The following is an 18,804-nucleotide window of genomic DNA, read 5'->3' on the forward strand; positions in this document are numbered from 1 at the left end:
GGCAGGCCGGGGCCGCGAGGGGGCTGTGACCCAGCGCTGCGCGCAGGCGGCGGGCAGAGGCGCGGCGGGACGCAGAGCGGCCGGGGCCGCCGTGCAGCTCTGTCGGGTTCCGCCTTGAAGCAAGCCGGAGGCGCCGCTCCTGGGGGCGGAGAGGCGCTTCTCGCCTGTGCCTGCAGGGGCATCCCGCAGCGCGCCGTCATGTCATCCCTCTGGCAGCGCGTAGCTGGCGAGGGTAAGAATCGTGTTTAGGGTTAAATGTATAGCTGTGCAAACCACTGGTGTGTAAAGGAATCCTGGTGAGTGTGACCTCCGTGTGAACCTTCACTCCTACGGTTTGTACACCCTGATTTTTGTGCCTTACCCTGTTGTACGTTCTGAGTTTCTTCAGCCTTTTATGTGTTACTGTTTAATAAGAATCATTCTTCTGTTTACACAGAGCCATGCTTGCATAAGACTCCAAAGAGATCGTTGAGTAGGAAATCGCAGATGCCTACTTTCAGCTCTCCTGTTAATGACACTGATATACAGCAAGAAATCTTTTGGGATCCTCATTCACCAATTGCATGCAGACTCGGTAATACTACTAAAATTCATACCTCTGTTGCCTATTTGAGGTATATGTCAGAATACACTGCACRTTTTCAAATCTGAGTTACCCCAAAAGCCCCCTGCCTGTTACCACCGTGGCAGCGGTGGAGTTGAGGAGTTCAGAAGTGATCAGTTTGTTTGGTTGTTTTGTTTTTATTCTAGTCCAATAAATTCTTCAGTATAGTGCTGACTCAACTTACCAACTTCTGATTTTACCAGGTATAATTGAATGATTTGAGACATTGGGAGTTTTGTAATGTTTTGCAGTTTTTAAAAAGGTTTTGTTTTTTTAGGTAATGAAAAAAAGAAACAGATTACCAGTAGATGCGCTGTAGAAATTTCAGAAATTGTTAATCGTATTGCTCCTCAGGTAATTATTACTTTCTAAAACAATGCTCTCTATAAGCAGTAATCAAACAAATTTGTGTTACAGTATTCAGTTTTAGTGAAGATGTAAYTTTAGGTACAGTAGTTTCTTTAGAATGACAACAAGGAACTGTGCAGAAAAGTAATAATGCTCATAAAAGAGGATYGAGTTAAAATCACAGCCATAGCATTTGACTAGCTGTTCTTGAGTCATAGGTGCTATAAAAAAAGGATTCATTAAGAAAAGTGAACCTGTGGCATCTCCACTTTAGAAAGTTTTACTTTCAGAACGCAAGTTACTGTCCCTGTTCTTTGGAAAACAGTTGTTGTATATAGTCACCCTGAATCACTTGTCTGTTAAAAGGTAGTTTCTTCACATACTGTATTTACCTGACAGTTATTTTAAGCATTCTGAATGATCTTGAAATACAGGCTGTGGTACTGCAAGGACAGCACTGCAGATGAAGGAGAGACAATGATGTAGATATAATGATGTTACTGTAATTCTGGTTTGTTTGCCTTTTTTACCCTCCTCCATGCTCTTTGATCTCTCCCTAGATGTGAAACTGATGTCCACTCCACAGCCTGGAAAGTGAAAACAAGATACTGTTACAATAGTGGGCTGGCTTATTGTTTGCTTTTTATTAAATGCAAGAAGAGAATTGTCATTCCTAAGACAGTTTCGTAGTATTTAACATGCAAAATATGCTTGTTTGTTTGACAGGGCCATTTCAGCTGTCTTCACTATTTAGAATATTTGTGAGAAATAATACTTAAAAATTTCAAAATCATTGATAAGAAATGCCTCTTTCCCTCCTCCTGATAGTTACAATACTATTATGATTAAGTTATTTAGAAATTGGACTGGGTTTGAGACTATCAGTTACTCACATCCTTTTTTTCCTAATTAAAAAAAAAAAAATGCCCTCCCCCCCCAAGCCACCCTGGTAGTTAGCAAAGTTCAAATTATATTCTTCTGGCTAATTGGAATGTTTCTCAATRTTCCATTTTGGCTCTGACCCACTTCTAATTTTACTGCTATAATATTGTCTCTTAGATTTGAGAGTTTAGATCCAAGCCTGCACTTTGAAGCTCTGAAACAACCCCATTCAATGTTTAAACTTCATTTATTTTTCTTTAAAGGCTCTTTGTATGACAGAGTTGTAAYTGAAGAAATCAGATTTTTTTTTATCGGGAAGCATACAGGATATGATTTTCTGAAATTCTCTGGTCTATTAATGCTGCTGTAAGTGGATAAAGACAATATATCTCAAGTAGCTGCTTACTTAGTAACCTAAAATATAGCTTGCAAGGTGAAAATTGCAGATGATGTGTAAACCTGATTGAGGAAGTAAATACAGTATTAGATTAGCGTGCCAAAATAGAATTCAATTATTTTAATTGAAGTTGCTGCTTTAAATTGATATAATTAAACTGATAAAACTATCYGTAGACACTGTTGCAATAATCTTGCTTGGTTTGTATTGGTTTAGCTCCTGTCAGTGGCTTTCCACACAATTGTTCCAGTTTAATTGTTTTAGCAAGTTAAACTAATGCACGGTGTATGTCTAGTTCAATCTTTATCTGAAATCAAATTGCTAAGCAYTATAAATCTAATAATACAGGATGAAAAAGCGGCTTACAGTGGAGGATCCCTTTTAGGGACATGGATTGGTGAGGATGCCATTCCCTGTACACCTGGAGTAGTAAAGCTGCGAGCTAGGACAAAGTTAAGTTGTACAAGGTGAGTTCCTGTTTTGTCCTGCCTATCACAGCTAGACTTTCAGGAAAGGGGCTGTAGTATTTCATTATGTACATTACTGAGTAGACATAAACATTAGCATAAAGAATGCTTCTAACTTTGGGGTTGTTAACTCCTCTGTTAATAAGAGATATCATTGGGAATTATCAAAAGTAATGCATGCTGATTGTGCACTGAAGACAGGATTCAGTCATACTCTCTGTAGTTGCTAAATTAAGAGAATAAACAGCTCGCAGGTAGCATAACTGAACTTGGCAAACTTTTCTCGGTAGTTCTGATTTTTATATATATATAAATTTTTTAATTACTTTTTTTAATCTAGAGATCTTAAAATAAAAAATCCTGAAGAGGAGCTCATGAAATTGGCTAAGGAATTTGATAAAAATCTAGTGGAGTTAGATGCTGTTCAAGAACAAGAGAAGCTTTGTCAAGACTTTATCCAGACTGCCTCAGAGACTTTAAGTAATTGTGAAGATGAAGTACAGATGAAGAACCTGAAATCAGTCCTTGATGAAGTTTCTGAAACAGATGCTGCTCTGTCCCTGAAACCAGTGGGRGAGAGCACTGGCATCCCTGCTGCAGAGCACTGTCAATCTAGTCAAAAGTCGATAGACCTTGAAGCTGAAATAGCCCTTCATGCTCTTTTTGATTGCTCTACCCAGAAATGCAGCCAAGGATTGTCGGGTATTTCTTTAAATAATGGTTTCCAGGAAAACAAAAGCACCTTGGAGGAGGAGCACCTTCCTGAGCCAATTAAAAACATGCAATGTGTTACTTCTGAGACATGTCAAAAAGATACTCCATGTTTACTAGGAAGCACAAACCAGACTTTTCCAAAAACTCATACCTTCATGTTGACAAAACAAAGTCCTTCTTTGAAGAAAAAACTGGTGGTCTGCAGTAAGCTTGCTGAGGTAGTTACTGATGATTTTGATGACTGGGATACAGATTTTTTGGCAGATGACTCTTTTGTGATGCAGATAACCCAAAATCCTGAACTGATAAATACTGAAGAGTCTTCACCAATTCCTACCAATCCATCTGTGCAGGGTTTCAGTGACACTAGCAGAACAAAGGAAAAAAGTAGTTGCAATTCAGCAATGTGTTTGGGGAGTTTACACAAACCTAACAATTTGCAGTATTCACCTTTAAAACAGTCTAGTAAAAACACAGAAAATGTTACACAATCTCTTTCTTTACAAAAGCCATATAATAGGTCAGAAAAGTCAAAGACACAGGCCATTTCCTTCCATAGCAAATGTGACATTAAGCCAGACAAAACAAATGCTACTTGGAAAGGTGCCCAAAACAATGATAATAACTATAATCTTGTTCCGAGACAATCTCACATGAAGAATGGAAGTGAAACTATTCAACCTAAAAGTAACTCTGTTCCTCTTTTTCCTTCAAGATCTAATACTCATAGACCACAGACTGAAAAACCTGGGAATAACGCACTTAGTATTTCCTGTCAATCGTCCAGTGTTTCTACCAATACGAAACCTAATGATCTGACTAAATTGGTCAGCCAAGCTAATACAGGTTACTTAAACCAAGCTGAAATACCAAAGAAAGGCCCTCTATCGTTTGACTGGAATGAACCGAAGTTTTCCGATGAAGTTCTAGATATGTTTTGTGACTCTGATAGTCTTTGGGATGCAAACTGTGAGGATGATGAATTGTTGTATCAGGTATGTGATGATATAGAAAAGCAGACTCAGAGCCAGGATGTTAAACAAGGAAATGAAAGAGCTAAAACTACACAAGGAGCCAGTATTAATTCCCGGTCAAATGCTGATAACAGCTTCACAGTATCTAAACAAGGGCCATCCCATTGCCTMTTTGCTCAAAAAATGAATGTAATGCAGGACACACTTTCAGTAAACCTCTCTTGTAGAAACTCCTCAAAGGTTACACAGGGATTGACTACAACAGGTCACACAGTGAACTGCAAAAATGGCTCAGGTCCAATAACTGTGATCTCAGGCACTCCTGTGGAGTGTAAATACACACTCTCTAAAAACTGTCATCAAGCTGCTTCTGAAGATGGTACAAAGACCATTTCAGGAAAGTGGTACAGATCAAATTCTGTGCCAGCAGGAAAGACTGGTTCTGAAGAAAGTCCTGTTAATGCAATAAACACTTTTAGTAGCAAAACATTAGACAACCAAGGCCTTTCGTGTAACGTGGGAAAGACGCTACATAACAGTTCTGGTAACAAAACGTCACTTATGCCTTCAAAGTTTAAGTTCCGAAAGACTAACAGTTCTGAAGTCACTCTTCACATAGCGTCTGAAAATCCAGAGAGCCATTCTGGCATTGGAATTACACTGCAGGGTGTGGAAGAGTGCAAGAATCAGTTGAACATGACTTTGCACAGCAAGCTTGAAAACAAGAAACTGCCTTTCAAGAGACACCTCTCAGAATCTTTTGCACTGCCTACATCAGGTACRTGTCTTTATACTAACCCTGTTAAACTGTTCTTGTTCATTTTTTTTACTGTAATTATAATGTCAAAGGAGAGATTTATATTTCAACTTATAATAGACTTTGGTATTCATCCATTCAGATTAGGCATTAGTAAATGCTCCATCTAGAACTTGGAATCTTTTTTTTTCCTGCCARATAAAACTGTCCTGATGTATCTTTTGAATTCCTAATAAGTTAAAGACTTCTGTTTCCCACTTTCACTCCACTTCTCAGAACTAATACCCTCCACAGATGCTCAGGTTCACTAAGATCAACTGTATTGTGATGGCAGCACTCAGCATGCCATATTCTGACTTGCCTAAATATGTTGCTGTTTTGGAGCTTGGGTGCTAGCCTAAGTCTGATTTGATTCACAGCTCATTTTGAAAAAAGTTTAAAATTATTTACTTCACCCTGATTCATAAAAAATAGGGGGAAACCTGGAATGCTATATTTACAATCTTATTGTACCCTTGGAAATTGGCCTTAGATCATTAGGTGTTTCTGAAACATTGGCCTATGTTGTCTTGCTCAGTGGCCAAAGTTGCTAGTGAAATATTCTTCGTAGTCAGTCTAAATCCTTTTGTTTAGCCTGCTAGTCAGTTTTTACAATCACTTGATAAAGGAAATGTAATATTCCATACACTGGTGTTGCTTACTAGAGAAATGTAGAATCAGTCAGGTGTCAGTTACGTCTTGTTTTTACTTACCTCACGGCTTTGTTAAGTTTTAATCAATGTTAATCCTGATGAAACCTGCCTTCAGAATGTGTTATATCTCAATTTTCAGAAAGCAATGTTAAAAAGAAAAAATACAAATGCCCCCAAATTAACTCCTCYAAACTATCACCCATTATTATTTGAAGAATCATTGTTTCATCTCTGTTTCATATCTGGGCAAGAAGCAGAAAAATGGAAAGTAGCAATTTTAGATGTTACTATGGGGGGAAGATAATCAGATACTCTGTGGAACATTCTAGAAATGATCATCTGAAATTGTTTTTTTTTAAAAAAAAACTTTGTTTTGCTTATCTAGTTTGAGAGACTATTAAAAATAGATTAATTGGAAAATGGCACATAAATGGTAAAAATCTTGACATTTTCAGAATGATRGGAGTCTTCCTGCTGGTTCCAGTGAGGTCAGGATTTTATTGTATGGGAATTTATAGTTCTGTAACACAACATATAAAATATTACGCTTAGCTATCATGCTCTTGTCTCCTTTGCAGATTTTTATTGCTGCTTTTGACCTTTTTTCAACCTTTCTGGCTTTATTTGTGTGACACCTGTACTATATCTGACCTCTGTGTCTATACCATCTCAATGCCCATATCTCTGCCTAACTCACTAAATTGTAGAGCCCTTTTCACTCTGATAGCCTTAATTTTCTTAACCCATTGCCATCTTCAATGTTGACTCCTGATGTCACAAGGTTCACTTGAAGGGCAGCCAAGTAAAATTTTTCCTTGAAGCAAATGTCTGCATCCCAGTACTTTCATTGGGAGGTAGTAATGAGTAGCACTACAAAGGTCATGCGTCTTATCCCCCTTCCTGCCTCGAGGACAGAATAGATGAGCCATTTTTAACTTGGGTGCCTCATATGTCAGAACTGTGTGCTTTTGCCATATATCTTCAGACAATGAAAGAAGATAAGTTAAAATACATATTGAACAAACTTGAAGGCTTCTAATGCTTATTTTTCATTTACAGTGTCTGTGGTAGAACAGAAAAACAGAAAATGTTCTCAAGAAGAAATTGAAAGGAAGAAACAAGAAGCTCTTGCACGAAGAAAATCCAGAATGCAGGCATCCTTAAAAGATGCTTGAATTCACTAGAGTATATTCTGCCTGTGGAATAAGTTTTGAGRAGTCAACCATTGCAATACTGGAAGACATTCCTTAAACTGTGTTCCCAGCTACTCACAGCAAGCTTTTCCTAAGTTGAAGTAAAAAATCTCCATCCTGAATGATAGCTAATACTTCAGTGATTTTTAGTYTCTATTAAAAACATAGTTCCAAGCTATCCTCAGTGCAATGAAGTTTAAGATTGCATTCAGTTTGCATACCATTATGCATTGAAGCTGTACAGTTAAAACATCCTCAGAGCAAGAAAGTATTTGTATATACACGGAAGTAGACTTCAAAATTGGACTACATGTGTTTTGGTTGTATTTCTCTTTCTGGGAGTCCTTTAATCTAGACAAAGACTCTTAAGCAAACGTAAATAGCTTAATATAAAAGATTAGACTAAGAAATGCTAAGTTTTGCTCTCAAGTAGACAAAAGTATAAAGTTTGAAAAAAGGTACAACCAAAAAAACATCCGACATCAGAAAAAATAATGGAAATACACAGGACATGGAAAGCTTGCTTAATTTGTGTTCGTTATTTAAGGAAAGAATTATACGTGATGAAGGAGGAACTTCATACAAAAGCATTATAAAGTGAAAGAGCATCAGGAAAAGAACTTTTTTTATTTTATATTTATTTTTTTTTAATCTCCAGAAAGAGTTGGAAATACCATAGCTAACAAATTTGGACAACCTTTTCCTAAATGCTATTACCAAGCTTACTAAAAAGGGCAGGCTATGTCACTTTACCAAATCATAAGCAAATATACTAGGGGAAATTCTCAACAGCTATCAATCAGTTTAGCYTTGTAAGTTATATGTACCTTTCAAACAAAGGTCCGTTAAAACAAAAATGCAATGTGATGTCAGTTTAACTGCAGCTGCTAAAGTAGAATTTTTGATGCAATAGTTGGTAGAAGAGCTCAAACTGTAAAAACTGCCTGTGGGTAAGCTGGAAGCTATTTCACAACTGATGAACGCTTCTATGTAAACATGTGACATTATGAAAAGTGACTGTAATTTAGCTTTGTAAATAAATAACTTTGAGATGTACCAAAAGGTTAGAGGAAGCCTTTGGTTGCTATGGKATGTGCCTTTTTTGTAACTCTTGCAATTGTAAATACTGTATATTTGTAAATCATCATTAAACTTCTTTTAATGTTTTCTAGTTTTTTTTGGAAAATCCTGTACTTGGTAGACATACAGAAGTAGGTGAAAGAGGGTCGAACAGGCATTCCATACTGGCTTTATCTGAATTTTCTCTCTTGCGAAGACACCCAGGTAATCCATGCCTCAGATTTCTCCCTGTAGTGGTGGCAGAGTGCTTCCTTTGATCCATTTAAACCAAAATCCTTGCACCTTGAGGAAGCTGGTTCTAAACTGCCTGCAATGCAGTCCTGAAATACTAAAGATGTTTTTTCAAGCCAGCGAAGGCCCTTTTGTCTTGCCCACAACTCTAGGTGCTGGCTAGCTGATGRCGAAATCGAATCTCTAAGTCCACTGCAGATGAGGCTGGTGCTTAAAGTGTTACTTGCAGGCTCTGGCTGCGGCTCCTTGTCCTTGTGCCAGCTCTATCTGTTGTGCAGCAGATGAGGGGGATCAGCTTGCTGATCTGACTAAAAATTAACCACGAAAAAAGGTTTTCAGCTTTTTAAAAAATGTCACCGTAATAATGCACTTAATATAACATGAAGTAGCAAGGATCTTTGTTGTTGTCAAGTCTCTGCTGACAGTGTTCAAACTGTTTAAAGGTGCAGGATCTGCATGTCCATACGGCAAAAAAATGTAAACCCAAGTTGTGGTGGTTGACATAAATTGAATTTATGCTGAGAATGTGGTTTGATCTGCACATGAAGGATATGTTTGTCTTCACTGTATTCTAGAAAAATCTAAACTATCAAGTAACTTGCCAGATGTGCTGTTGGCCACAGAAGCGGCTATGAGAAAAGGCTTCTATTATCAGTATTTAATACAAGAGTTCTAAACCTGGCTTTTTAAATCCTGATACACAAGAATGATAAATCTTATTGGGAAAAATAAAAGGCTTTTGCTAGGACAGCATTCAGTTTATCTTCCCTCCCCAGGATATTTCTCTAGCAAAAAGATCTATATAAAAGAAACATTTTTTGTTTCAAGCGTAATATGGTTAATAATACTCATTTGCGAAGAGAAGCTAACTGGAAGGGAAGGAGCATCACCTGGGCAGTAGTTTTTAGGAAGATTTTAYTCCCTGATGCAAAAGCACTAACTTCTGATCAGATCTGAAACGGGGATAAACAGCTGACACRAAACACAGGCTAAGCACATTATGGCTACCCAAGGTCATCACACAAAATGCTACATCCGGAGTATCCGCCACCACGTATCCTCGAGTGGATTAAAGGTCGACCCTTCGCCAGCAGCGCGCGTTAGCTGTAGCGGGCAAGGATACGCTGCCTCGTCCTTCGACAGCGAAGCCTAACCAACCCGCTTCTCTTCGCCTTGTAAAATAGACCCAGCTGTACAGCAAGAGGCCGCCTGTTGCCGTGAGGCACGGARAGGAGCCCGTGCTAACTTTGTAACTGCAGGAAGACACAGCCTACTCTTCGACAAACGACGCAGCTGCAAGTCGCCTCTACCCTCTGCCTACAGGTCGTCATTTTACTTGCTTAAGTACTTAGGCATATTTCAAGAATGCATTTGCTGATCAGTGTGAAACAAATGACTTCTGACAATTTAGGGGTAACGCATCTACCCGCCCCTCCATTCAGTTAATTGTAACAGAGGAGCTTTGGTTTTTATTTTACTTTTCATAAATATCTAWTTTTAGCATAGATAGGCTTGTAACTTGGTCTTTCTCAACCACTGTTTGTTAAACAGAAATCACAACTATGTGGGAACATCGTTTCTTAAGTGATGTCAAGACATAAACTATTAAGATTTTTCCTGGTCACACCCTCACTATGTTCCAATTAACAAATTAAATAGAATTTCCTCTTTTTGTGACTTGTTCCTATGAGAAACAGATTAATCATTTATTGCAGTAAATTAAAATCCTCTATACTGTCTTCACTATGCAGATTTGATAAAAGTGAAAAGCTTAGAAAAATACTATAATTGAGTACGGTTTCCCTGGTGAAGTCAGTGCAGGCAGAAGTAAGAGTTATTAGGGTGAGAAATAGTTACAAAAAAGAGCAACCTCTACAATATCAAGAGTAAAATTCCAAAAGCTATGAATTTTTGTCTTTCAAAAATTGCTCCCTACCGTAAAAAAGGAACATGTTCATGTTGGCTGAGAGGATACTTTCAGAAAGGTCTAAAAGGTTGAGAAAAAAGCTGATGAAAAATAAATTGCCTTGTTATATATAGATACACATACATATAAACACATAAAAATAAAAATAATATATATAATATAATATAAAAATAAAATATTAAGGATACAACATAGAGCTTGCATGTGGGCAGCAAGCAGCTTGGCAGGGCAGGAGAGATGTGCAAAAGCTGCAGTCGTGCTGCTGGCTCTCACGCTATGATGTCCCCTCTCCTGGCCACTGGGGAAGGGAGTTACGCCGCAGGCTCACTACCCCCAGGTTTTACAGGTAATGCTCGTGCTTAGCCTTATGTTCTTGYGTCGCCCGATTCATCATATGCCAGCTTGACTTGTGCAAGCTTTTGTCTGACTGTTTTCAGTAGACAACAGTTCTTCATTAGGAAAGTATCTACATCATTTTAATTAATTAATACACATGTACGCATAAGAAGTTTGGTATTTCAATAGCTGACATTTCACTATGACGGCACATCTTCCAGGCTCCTCCAGGCAAAAAAGACCTATACCAATAGTAACTACAATCTTAAATACATTCCAAATTAAATTATGAATGTCATGTTTCATTATAAATTAATTTATTACTGTTTGCTTAAGCACTCATCTTCGTTTCATTCAGAGCACAGTAATTTTTTACATGAGCAAAGCAATCAGTGAGCTTTAGTTTAAATGTAAATGAAACTCCTGTATGTCCCCATACCTACAATATTATTTTTGTTCTATAGATACTTAAGTATCTCACTAGGAGTGATGTTACTTGCTAAAATCCAAGGATTAGATTTTTCAGCTAAGAACTGGTGGCTTTTTTTCCTTTTAGGAAGACAGATACCATCAGCTAAATGATCCATTCATCATTATTCTGCCAATCTGTATCTAAAATTGTGTATTGTGAAACAACATACCTATATTCACACCCTTCCAGTTCATGCTGGTGAGGGATCAAGTCTAAAGTATTTCAGAAATTTACTAATATTGCTTTTTATTGAATTAGTTGTATGAGATTTTCAAAGAGGCCAGCACCCAGCAGCTCTTCAAATTTTGGCCTATAATGTATAATTCATCTTGGGGCTGCGGTTTAGGAATGGCAATCTAATCTTATACTATATATGTAGCACTTATTGCATCTAGAGCTTTATACCCAGAGGAATAACACAGATGAATTCATTGATTGTATCTTTTAAGCCCCAAAAAGAGCTACAATTTGTTGGGAAAGAATGGCTGGAAGCAACAGATAGTGACCTAAATAGTAGAATTTCCAAGATAAAATAGAAGCAAATTAACACAGCCGCCTCCCTGCTTGCGAGTGGCGTTGTGCGTTCCACTCTCCAGCGAAGGCAGCGTTTGTGGAAGAGGCCAAGGCAGATATAACCTGTAGAGCTAAAAGTGACAGCCTGAGTAGGTAGCCATCAAAGATGATGCTAGAAATACCCTGGCAATCGTGCTGTAAATCCAATCCGCAATATTTGTTCAAAGCTCTGGTTACCAAGCGCACGAGCATTTTTCTTAGAATAGCCAGCGACGTCCTGCCTCATGAAACGCTTAGGAATATCTAACGTACCGGTCCGGTGCAACGGAATACAAATTTCTTTGACGCCTGTCTGTACGCGATGTCAGCACGATAGGCAGGCAARCCGCTAAGGGCCTGATTCGACTCTGGCAGCAATTTCCTTAAAGCTCTGGAGGTCACGGAGTGACTCGGGCAAACAGAGAACCAAGCCCATGCATTGCATTCTTTAAGGAGAAAAAAGGTTGCATTTATGCATAGCTGTTCAAAGGCCACAGTTAACAGCTTCCACCTAGAACAGTGTAGCTAGAAGAGGTGAGGATGGGAATACAGGATTTATAGAGTTCCTTTCTCATGCCGTTGCCTGCTCTTTGCAGGTTGGCCTCTTTAAGGGAAAAGCTTGGTTTGGGTTTTAACCCTGGAAAACTAGGACCCTTGCAGGCTTGGGAATGACACTCTGCACGCTCCAGGTCTATGAACACAAGACGGATGGCTCCAAATAAGATATTATGGTCTAACTCAGCATAGCAATTCAGCACCTTTTTTTTGGGGGGGGGGAGGGGGAGGGGAGGGGCTAAGAAGGATGAGATTCCTTTACAGGCTGAAGCTGAGCATATTGTGGCATGTTCTGCAGAATCATAGCTTTAGGGGAAGGATACTTAGGTACCTGGGCAAGTTTCTCCTGGTGAAAAGTTTTTTTCAACACTGGTAACTCACAGTGGTATTAAAAATAGCTTGATGAATGTTTCTTTTTGAATAAGTCATTAGATACTTAGCTTTGGGAGTTATAAACCTGCAGAAAGTTGAACCTCAACTATAAAAATATGCATATAACATGAGGAAAAAAAATGTGTTCTTCAAGAGTTGCATAATAGTTTGGCAACATTTTAGTAGATAAAGTGATAAGATTTCCCTCACCAATAATGCCTGGCAAAGGCCTTCTTTAATTAGCTCTCATGCTCTCCAGCAAAAAAAATTAAATATGTGCATAGAAATATAAATCTGAATTGCCATCTTCCTTTCTTGTTGTCTCTTATAGGTTAAAATGTACTTGGATAGGGCCAGATGTTTTGTAAGCTCTAATGCTGTGTACGAAGAGGCAAAGATGATATTAATTCCAGTAACTACTTTATTATTGAACCTGAGTAGGTATAAAAAAATGTGTAAATGAATCTGAATTTCATACATTGCCTAAAAATGTTTTTCCACATCAGTTGCTCAACGCTCAGCACACAGCTGACCTGTGTGACTTCAATGCAAACCAGGCTTCCATTTCCAATACGAAAGATCAGAAGATGCCAGAAGATTTCTTTTTCCCCTTTAAATGCCAGCTTCCCAACCAGCAGCAAGAAGGGAAAAGAATGCTACGCCTGTGCCCACGCAGATGGCCTAAGCCTTTCAGGCTGATTTTCTCRCCAATAACGAAGGCTGAAGTGGAAGTCTCACAAAGATACTGTCACATAAGCTTTTCAAAACTCCTCAGGGCTTTTTGCCTCTCTGTCCCTCAGCGACTATCCCTCACTGTCTGATGTGGTCCTTACGTGCGCTCTAACAGTCGATCAAACTGGGAATCATGCCCTGTTAAGGCTCATACAACTATCGGGCTCCCGTGGCTTTTCAGAACATTGGAGCTACCTCCTAGGTTTCAGATTTAGCGAGAACTCAAGCTCAGATACTTTCCTTTAGGCATAAGTCCTCTACTCCTGACAGTTAAGGATCCACAGTTCAGTGTGGTAAAGCTGTTCAAGCTGTAATGTGTGGATGCGTGCGGGGGATACCTGGACTGCTCCTCAAGGAGGCATGTGAAGTGACTGAGAACCCCGAGTTCATCTACGGTATAGAGCAATCCATGTATGTGAGATTTCTGACAGGTTTCACATCTCCAATGAACAATTCCTAGAGATCGAAAAAGCTTGAATACACTGCATTAGAACGTCAAATCTTGACAATATAACCCATTAAAAAGATCCTACCCAACTGAGTTTTGTAACCTGCAGCAAGAGTTATGRAGGTGAATGGAAAGAAATTTGAAGATATGTTAAGATAATGTCAATCAGCACAGACCTGATAAAGAAAGACCSTTTCTCATTTTTCTGAGGAAGTATGAAGCACCTGCATAAAACACCTGTTAGCTATAAAAATGTCAAACAAACATACATTTGGGAAACAGACAAAAGGGTGAGAGGGCTTCTTGGAAGACRTATCAGACATATTTGTCATCTCAGCAATTTGCCTATGTTTCAGAAAAACACAAGTAGCTTTGTGAGCACTTAAAGTATTCTAATTTCGTACACACAGGTTAATTTGGTTTCTAAAAGATGCAAGTTCCAACTAAAGGTTGGAACTTTGGCTGAGTCATTTACAGAGCGTCTCCAGCACGGATACACTGCTGTCTCAGAAGAATGAATGCACACCTGAGCTTTTCTCAAGATATGGAGACTTTTTGAGACCTTCTCCTCCATCTTCCCACTCAATCTCAGGAAACATCTGAAAAACACCGTTATTTCACAYGACTGAAATTTTCCCAATCATTTCATTTAATAATGGTGTCATAGTCATGATGGCCTGAATACCTGCAAAAAAGATTACCTCTACCCTTCAAACCTGCCTGCTATTCATAGTAAGTCTTGTAGTTCACTAATTAGTAAGTCATTTGGTGTTATTTTTGACCTAGGAATGAGAGGAGGTGGGAGTGGGAGTGGGACTGGGGCTTTGAGGAGCCTCAGTGGCCTTTCCTCATCACCTGCAACGGGAACCTGTGCCATCCCTGCCACACTACTCATGGTAGGACAAACCCCCAATTCCTCTGCCCTGCTCCCCCAAATAGTGCCWGTTTCCAGCATCAACATGCAAGGACAGCACTCAGAAAGTCACCTATTTCTCACATATTTGCTCTTAGGGGGTCCAAAACTTCATTTCTGTTTGCAGCTGGGCTAACAATGCTGGGACTGCTCTGTTTGTGCAGTGGGAACCCAGAAGACATGTAGAGGAACCCCAAACAGTGTCTGCAAAAAAAAATAATAATAATAATAATAATTGAAGATTTCAGAGGAAAACTGATTAACCTCCAACTTATTTCACTGATTTGAAAATAGTGACGGGGTTGATTGTTGGCAWAGGCCAAATCAGGGGACTGTCTCAGGTTTAAGCATTGCCAGGGCAGGGCTGACAGCCCAAGCAAGCACTGACACCAGCTTCCCAGCGTGAGCAGGAGGACTTTCATTCCTGAGATGAGTTCTCCCAAGAGAGGAAGGAGGGATGTTTTGACAAGCCTTGTAAGGGCCCTTGTGCTGTCTTCCATGTTATTACTGGCCACAACTTTGCTGCTGATAAAGGCCACTAGTCTTTAAAGCTGTCAGTCTGCTTGCTCATAAGAGCTGGAATCACTACCCCTGCCCTGTTACACATATTATATATAGGTATGCATATTTTAATTAATTTTCTATACAAGGAGAATATTTATCAGCTAAAATCAAGAAGTAAATCTAATTTAAAAATGAAGTTAGCTTCAATATTTACTGCAACTTAATGACAGCTTTAGACAAGAATTTAATTACACAGAGTCAGCATGCCATATATATTGTATGGATGTACCATGGGACTTATTTTAAAATGTAATTTAAAGTATAACTTTTAGACTGTGCCTCAATATGAGCTTAAATCAAAATATTTCCACTGAGGAAGCACATTCTTCAAAACTGATTACAAAAGTAGCCATAGTATTAATGGAGGCTTACTGTAATTTTATGTTATACTATAAAYGACTTGCAAGAACAGTCTGCGGAAGCTGCAGTGTAATCTAGTATTTTTTCAAGCTAAAAACTGCTAGGGAAATTTTTTTTTTTCACTGGGACCTATCTTTTCCGCATAATGTTACTTAGAAATAAATCTTTTTAAAGGACAGTTCTGTATTCCTTGCAATTCACATACCAAGTCCAGAAAATACRCTGAAGTGTCACACTGTGCTTGGTCGAACTAGTCTGTCCTGAGGAGTAGACAACAGACTCAGGAGAYCAGGTTTTGCTTTGTGCAGGCTGATCTCAAGGAGGTTTAAAAACGTCACTGAAGTTTTTTTTGTTCAACATTACCCTCATTTATGCCAGTACCACTGGCAGCGTTTGTACGGCCTGACTGTGAAAATACCATGCAGCCTTTGCAGTGAGCTGGGTTCCAGCAAAGGGAGATGTCAATTGGCTCTGTGAATACACAAAAAATAGTTGTGCTTACCAGTGTAAACACAGGACTAAATTCTTATTTACACTGATCCTATTTTACTGTAATAAGCAAGAACTGTTATTCTGTGACAGTATCTTAGGCCTTGTCTATATGAGACTTACTCAACCAGCTGTTTAAAAAACTTAACTCAATAAAAGCGTGACTGATACCATTCCCTGACTAAACAATTTYCAGAAGAAAAAATAGATATGTCAGTACAACACTCCTGGGTAGATGAGGAGGCAGGCTTATTCGGGGGCTTAAGTGCTTAAAGATGTAGACATCAATAAAATGCACTATGCAAAAATAAGAAGTGATTTTTCATTATCCAATTATCTTGTGTGACAACTTCTAAGTGCGTATTATTTATTTGTATTTCCAGATCTTAATTTTGGTAAAAATAGCTATATTGGAGACTGTTAAGACACTATTCCACTGTAAGGTTATGCCAGGCATATGCTTAAGAATGTCTCCATTTTATAGACAAGAGTGCTATCTCCTACCWGCTCCAAAGGCATCTAAAGCAAGATTTATGCCCCACACAGTGCCGTAACAGCTCCAGAGGAACTCTTACTAGCCAGGAGTAAATAAGGCCCATAACCAAAAACGCTGAGCAGGACCTCAGCTGGTATAAATTGTCATAGCTCCACTGTGGAGCTGGGGACACTTTACATGACCTGAGGATTTCTTCCTCTGAATGCACAGAAGGACGATCCCGGGTATGTGAAATGCCCTTGCACAGCACGAACGTGCAGACTCTCTTCGAGCTCAGTGGGAAACCTGTGATTTTTCATTCCTGCCCCACAGGTGTGCTTCACCTTTTATTGGTCAAGATGGGTATTTGCAATGGTCCACTGGGTAACACAGAGATGTTTTAAAGGTCTCTTTCTAAGGCATATTCTGAATGTGTCTGGAAATATTTTCTTGTAGCTGGAATTGCACTGGGCAAGCTACAAAGATTATCGGTGTTCTTAGCTACATACAGTATGGCACAGCCATCCTCTGCTGCTATGGAAGGGACATGAGCCTTGATTAGTCCTGAAGGGCTCAGAGGCCAGGAATTCAASGTAATTAAGCAGCACTTAAACAGAATCACAACCAAATCATTTCTGTGATGGAGAAAGCAGGAACAAGCCCTAGCAGCCAAGTGACAGCCAGCTGGACTTGCTGTCAGCGCACAGACAGCTTTGGGAAGAAGATAAAACTTTGTGCCATTCTGCTACAGACACAGGCAAAACAGGTATTCATCTAGGGCAGCAGCCTGATGCGGGGAGCAAAACAGCCAYGAAATCACAGCTTTGCCTGCGTGAAAACTCTGGAAAGCTACAGAGGCCAGTTGCTGCCGCTGGGGCTGGGGCATCTGAACAGCCCCCAGCCCTCCGCATCCCCAAGCAGCAGGCCCAGCTCTCCACTCCAGCTCTGCCCTTTGCCAGCCGGATCACCRTGGCTTTGGAGGGAGTGTGGGGGATGCTGACCATCAAGGTTTTGGCACATGGATACATGAAAACAGGCTGGAGACTAGGATCTGTATCCTTTTTTTATTCTTCTGTAGCTCTCACCATTTCAATCCGTGAGCTCCACGCTTTGCCCGAATGATCCTGATCCTGATACAATGAGTCATTCACATGACACAGGACATACTGGTCCAACCTGATGTCTCTAAAGTCAAGGGCAGCCCTGCATGAACTGGAATATGACTAGCTTATCTACAACACATCCAGACTTTTGAGTCAAGGCCTAGACAGCCTCCAAGCGATGCTCCTAAAATATGGACTTTTTTTTTTAGTAAAAGCACTCTGTGGCTTTATATACTTGTATCATACACCTGTATCAGCAGGATTATTGCTAATAATCTTACTTAATGGTTCACACACCTAAGTGTTCAAGGTACTCACTTGTTTCTTCAAAATTGTAACTTTCTTCTAAATGCAATCATTTCATTTCTCAGTACCATGATTATTCCACACACTTAGGAACAACATATCGTAGCACTGCGAACACCCTCCACGCGTTACAAATAGAGGTCCCAATCCATGCTCCCTGCCATGCCACAGGGTGAACATCGATGGACTTAGTTGGGCATGAGAGAAGAGATTGCACTAACAGGGCTCTGACCAGTATCATACTTTGTCTTCTGGGCTGTTAAAGCCTCTGCTTGACTRAGAGAAAGGAACTGTTGAAAGGTTGGAGATGAGTTTTACTGAAAGATTTCAGGAAGCAGAAGAAAAAATTTCTCATGGATGACATCAAAAAATGCTTCCTTGTCTACGGAGTGGTATGGCAGAACACGCAAAGAGAGGAAAAAGGACATGGAGAAAACTGGTGAAAGAGAAAGACGGGAGAAGTCAGCAGCTAAATGGAGTGGAAGATAAATGGAAACAGAACTTGAAGCAACAGATTTCACAGGGTTTTTTAATGGCTTGAATTTGTTATAGCAGGAAAGAGAAAAACAAGGCAGGGGCTGACCAGAGGAGACAAGATGGTACTGGCAAGCAGCATTTTAGTGGGAGGGAGGAAGCGGGGAGAGCTCACAGACATTGTCAGTCAAGAACAGAGAGGAATGGAAAGTTTTTAGCCTTTGTTAATAATGAAAAAATCATGATGGTCAGGATAGTAGGGAAGACAGACTCAGTGGCAGGATGAGAAGCAGAAACATGGGAGAAAAGATGGTCTAGGAGACAGCCTAGGAGATAGGGAGCAGCACTGATAAAGGAGGCAGGGGGATGAAAAATCAGGAAGCAGGG

General features: G+C 39.6%; 1 protein-coding gene across 1 annotated transcript; it reads left to right on the plus strand.

Moving 5' to 3' along the window:
* Positions 1 to 95: 95 nt before the first annotated feature.
* ETAA1 (ETAA1 activator of ATR kinase) lies at positions 96 to 8,195 on the plus strand. Its single transcript, XM_085308442.1, has 5 exons — positions 96 to 574; positions 882 to 958; positions 2,580 to 2,698; positions 3,039 to 5,164; positions 6,895 to 8,195. The coding sequence occupies exons 1-5, from the start codon at positions 487 to 489 to the stop codon at positions 7,008 to 7,010; spliced, it is 2,526 nt and encodes an 841-aa protein (XP_085164568.1). The 5' UTR covers positions 96 to 486; the 3' UTR covers positions 7,011 to 8,195.
* The last annotated feature ends 10,609 nt before the right edge of the window (positions 8,196 to 18,804 follow it).

The sequence above is a fragment of the Rhea americana genome, unplaced genomic scaffold (assembly GCF_003343005.1).
Source record: "Rhea americana isolate MKP2758 unplaced genomic scaffold, rheAme1 scaffold_276, whole genome shotgun sequence".
Classification (NCBI taxonomy): Eukaryota; Metazoa; Chordata; class Aves; order Rheiformes; family Rheidae; genus Rhea; species Rhea americana.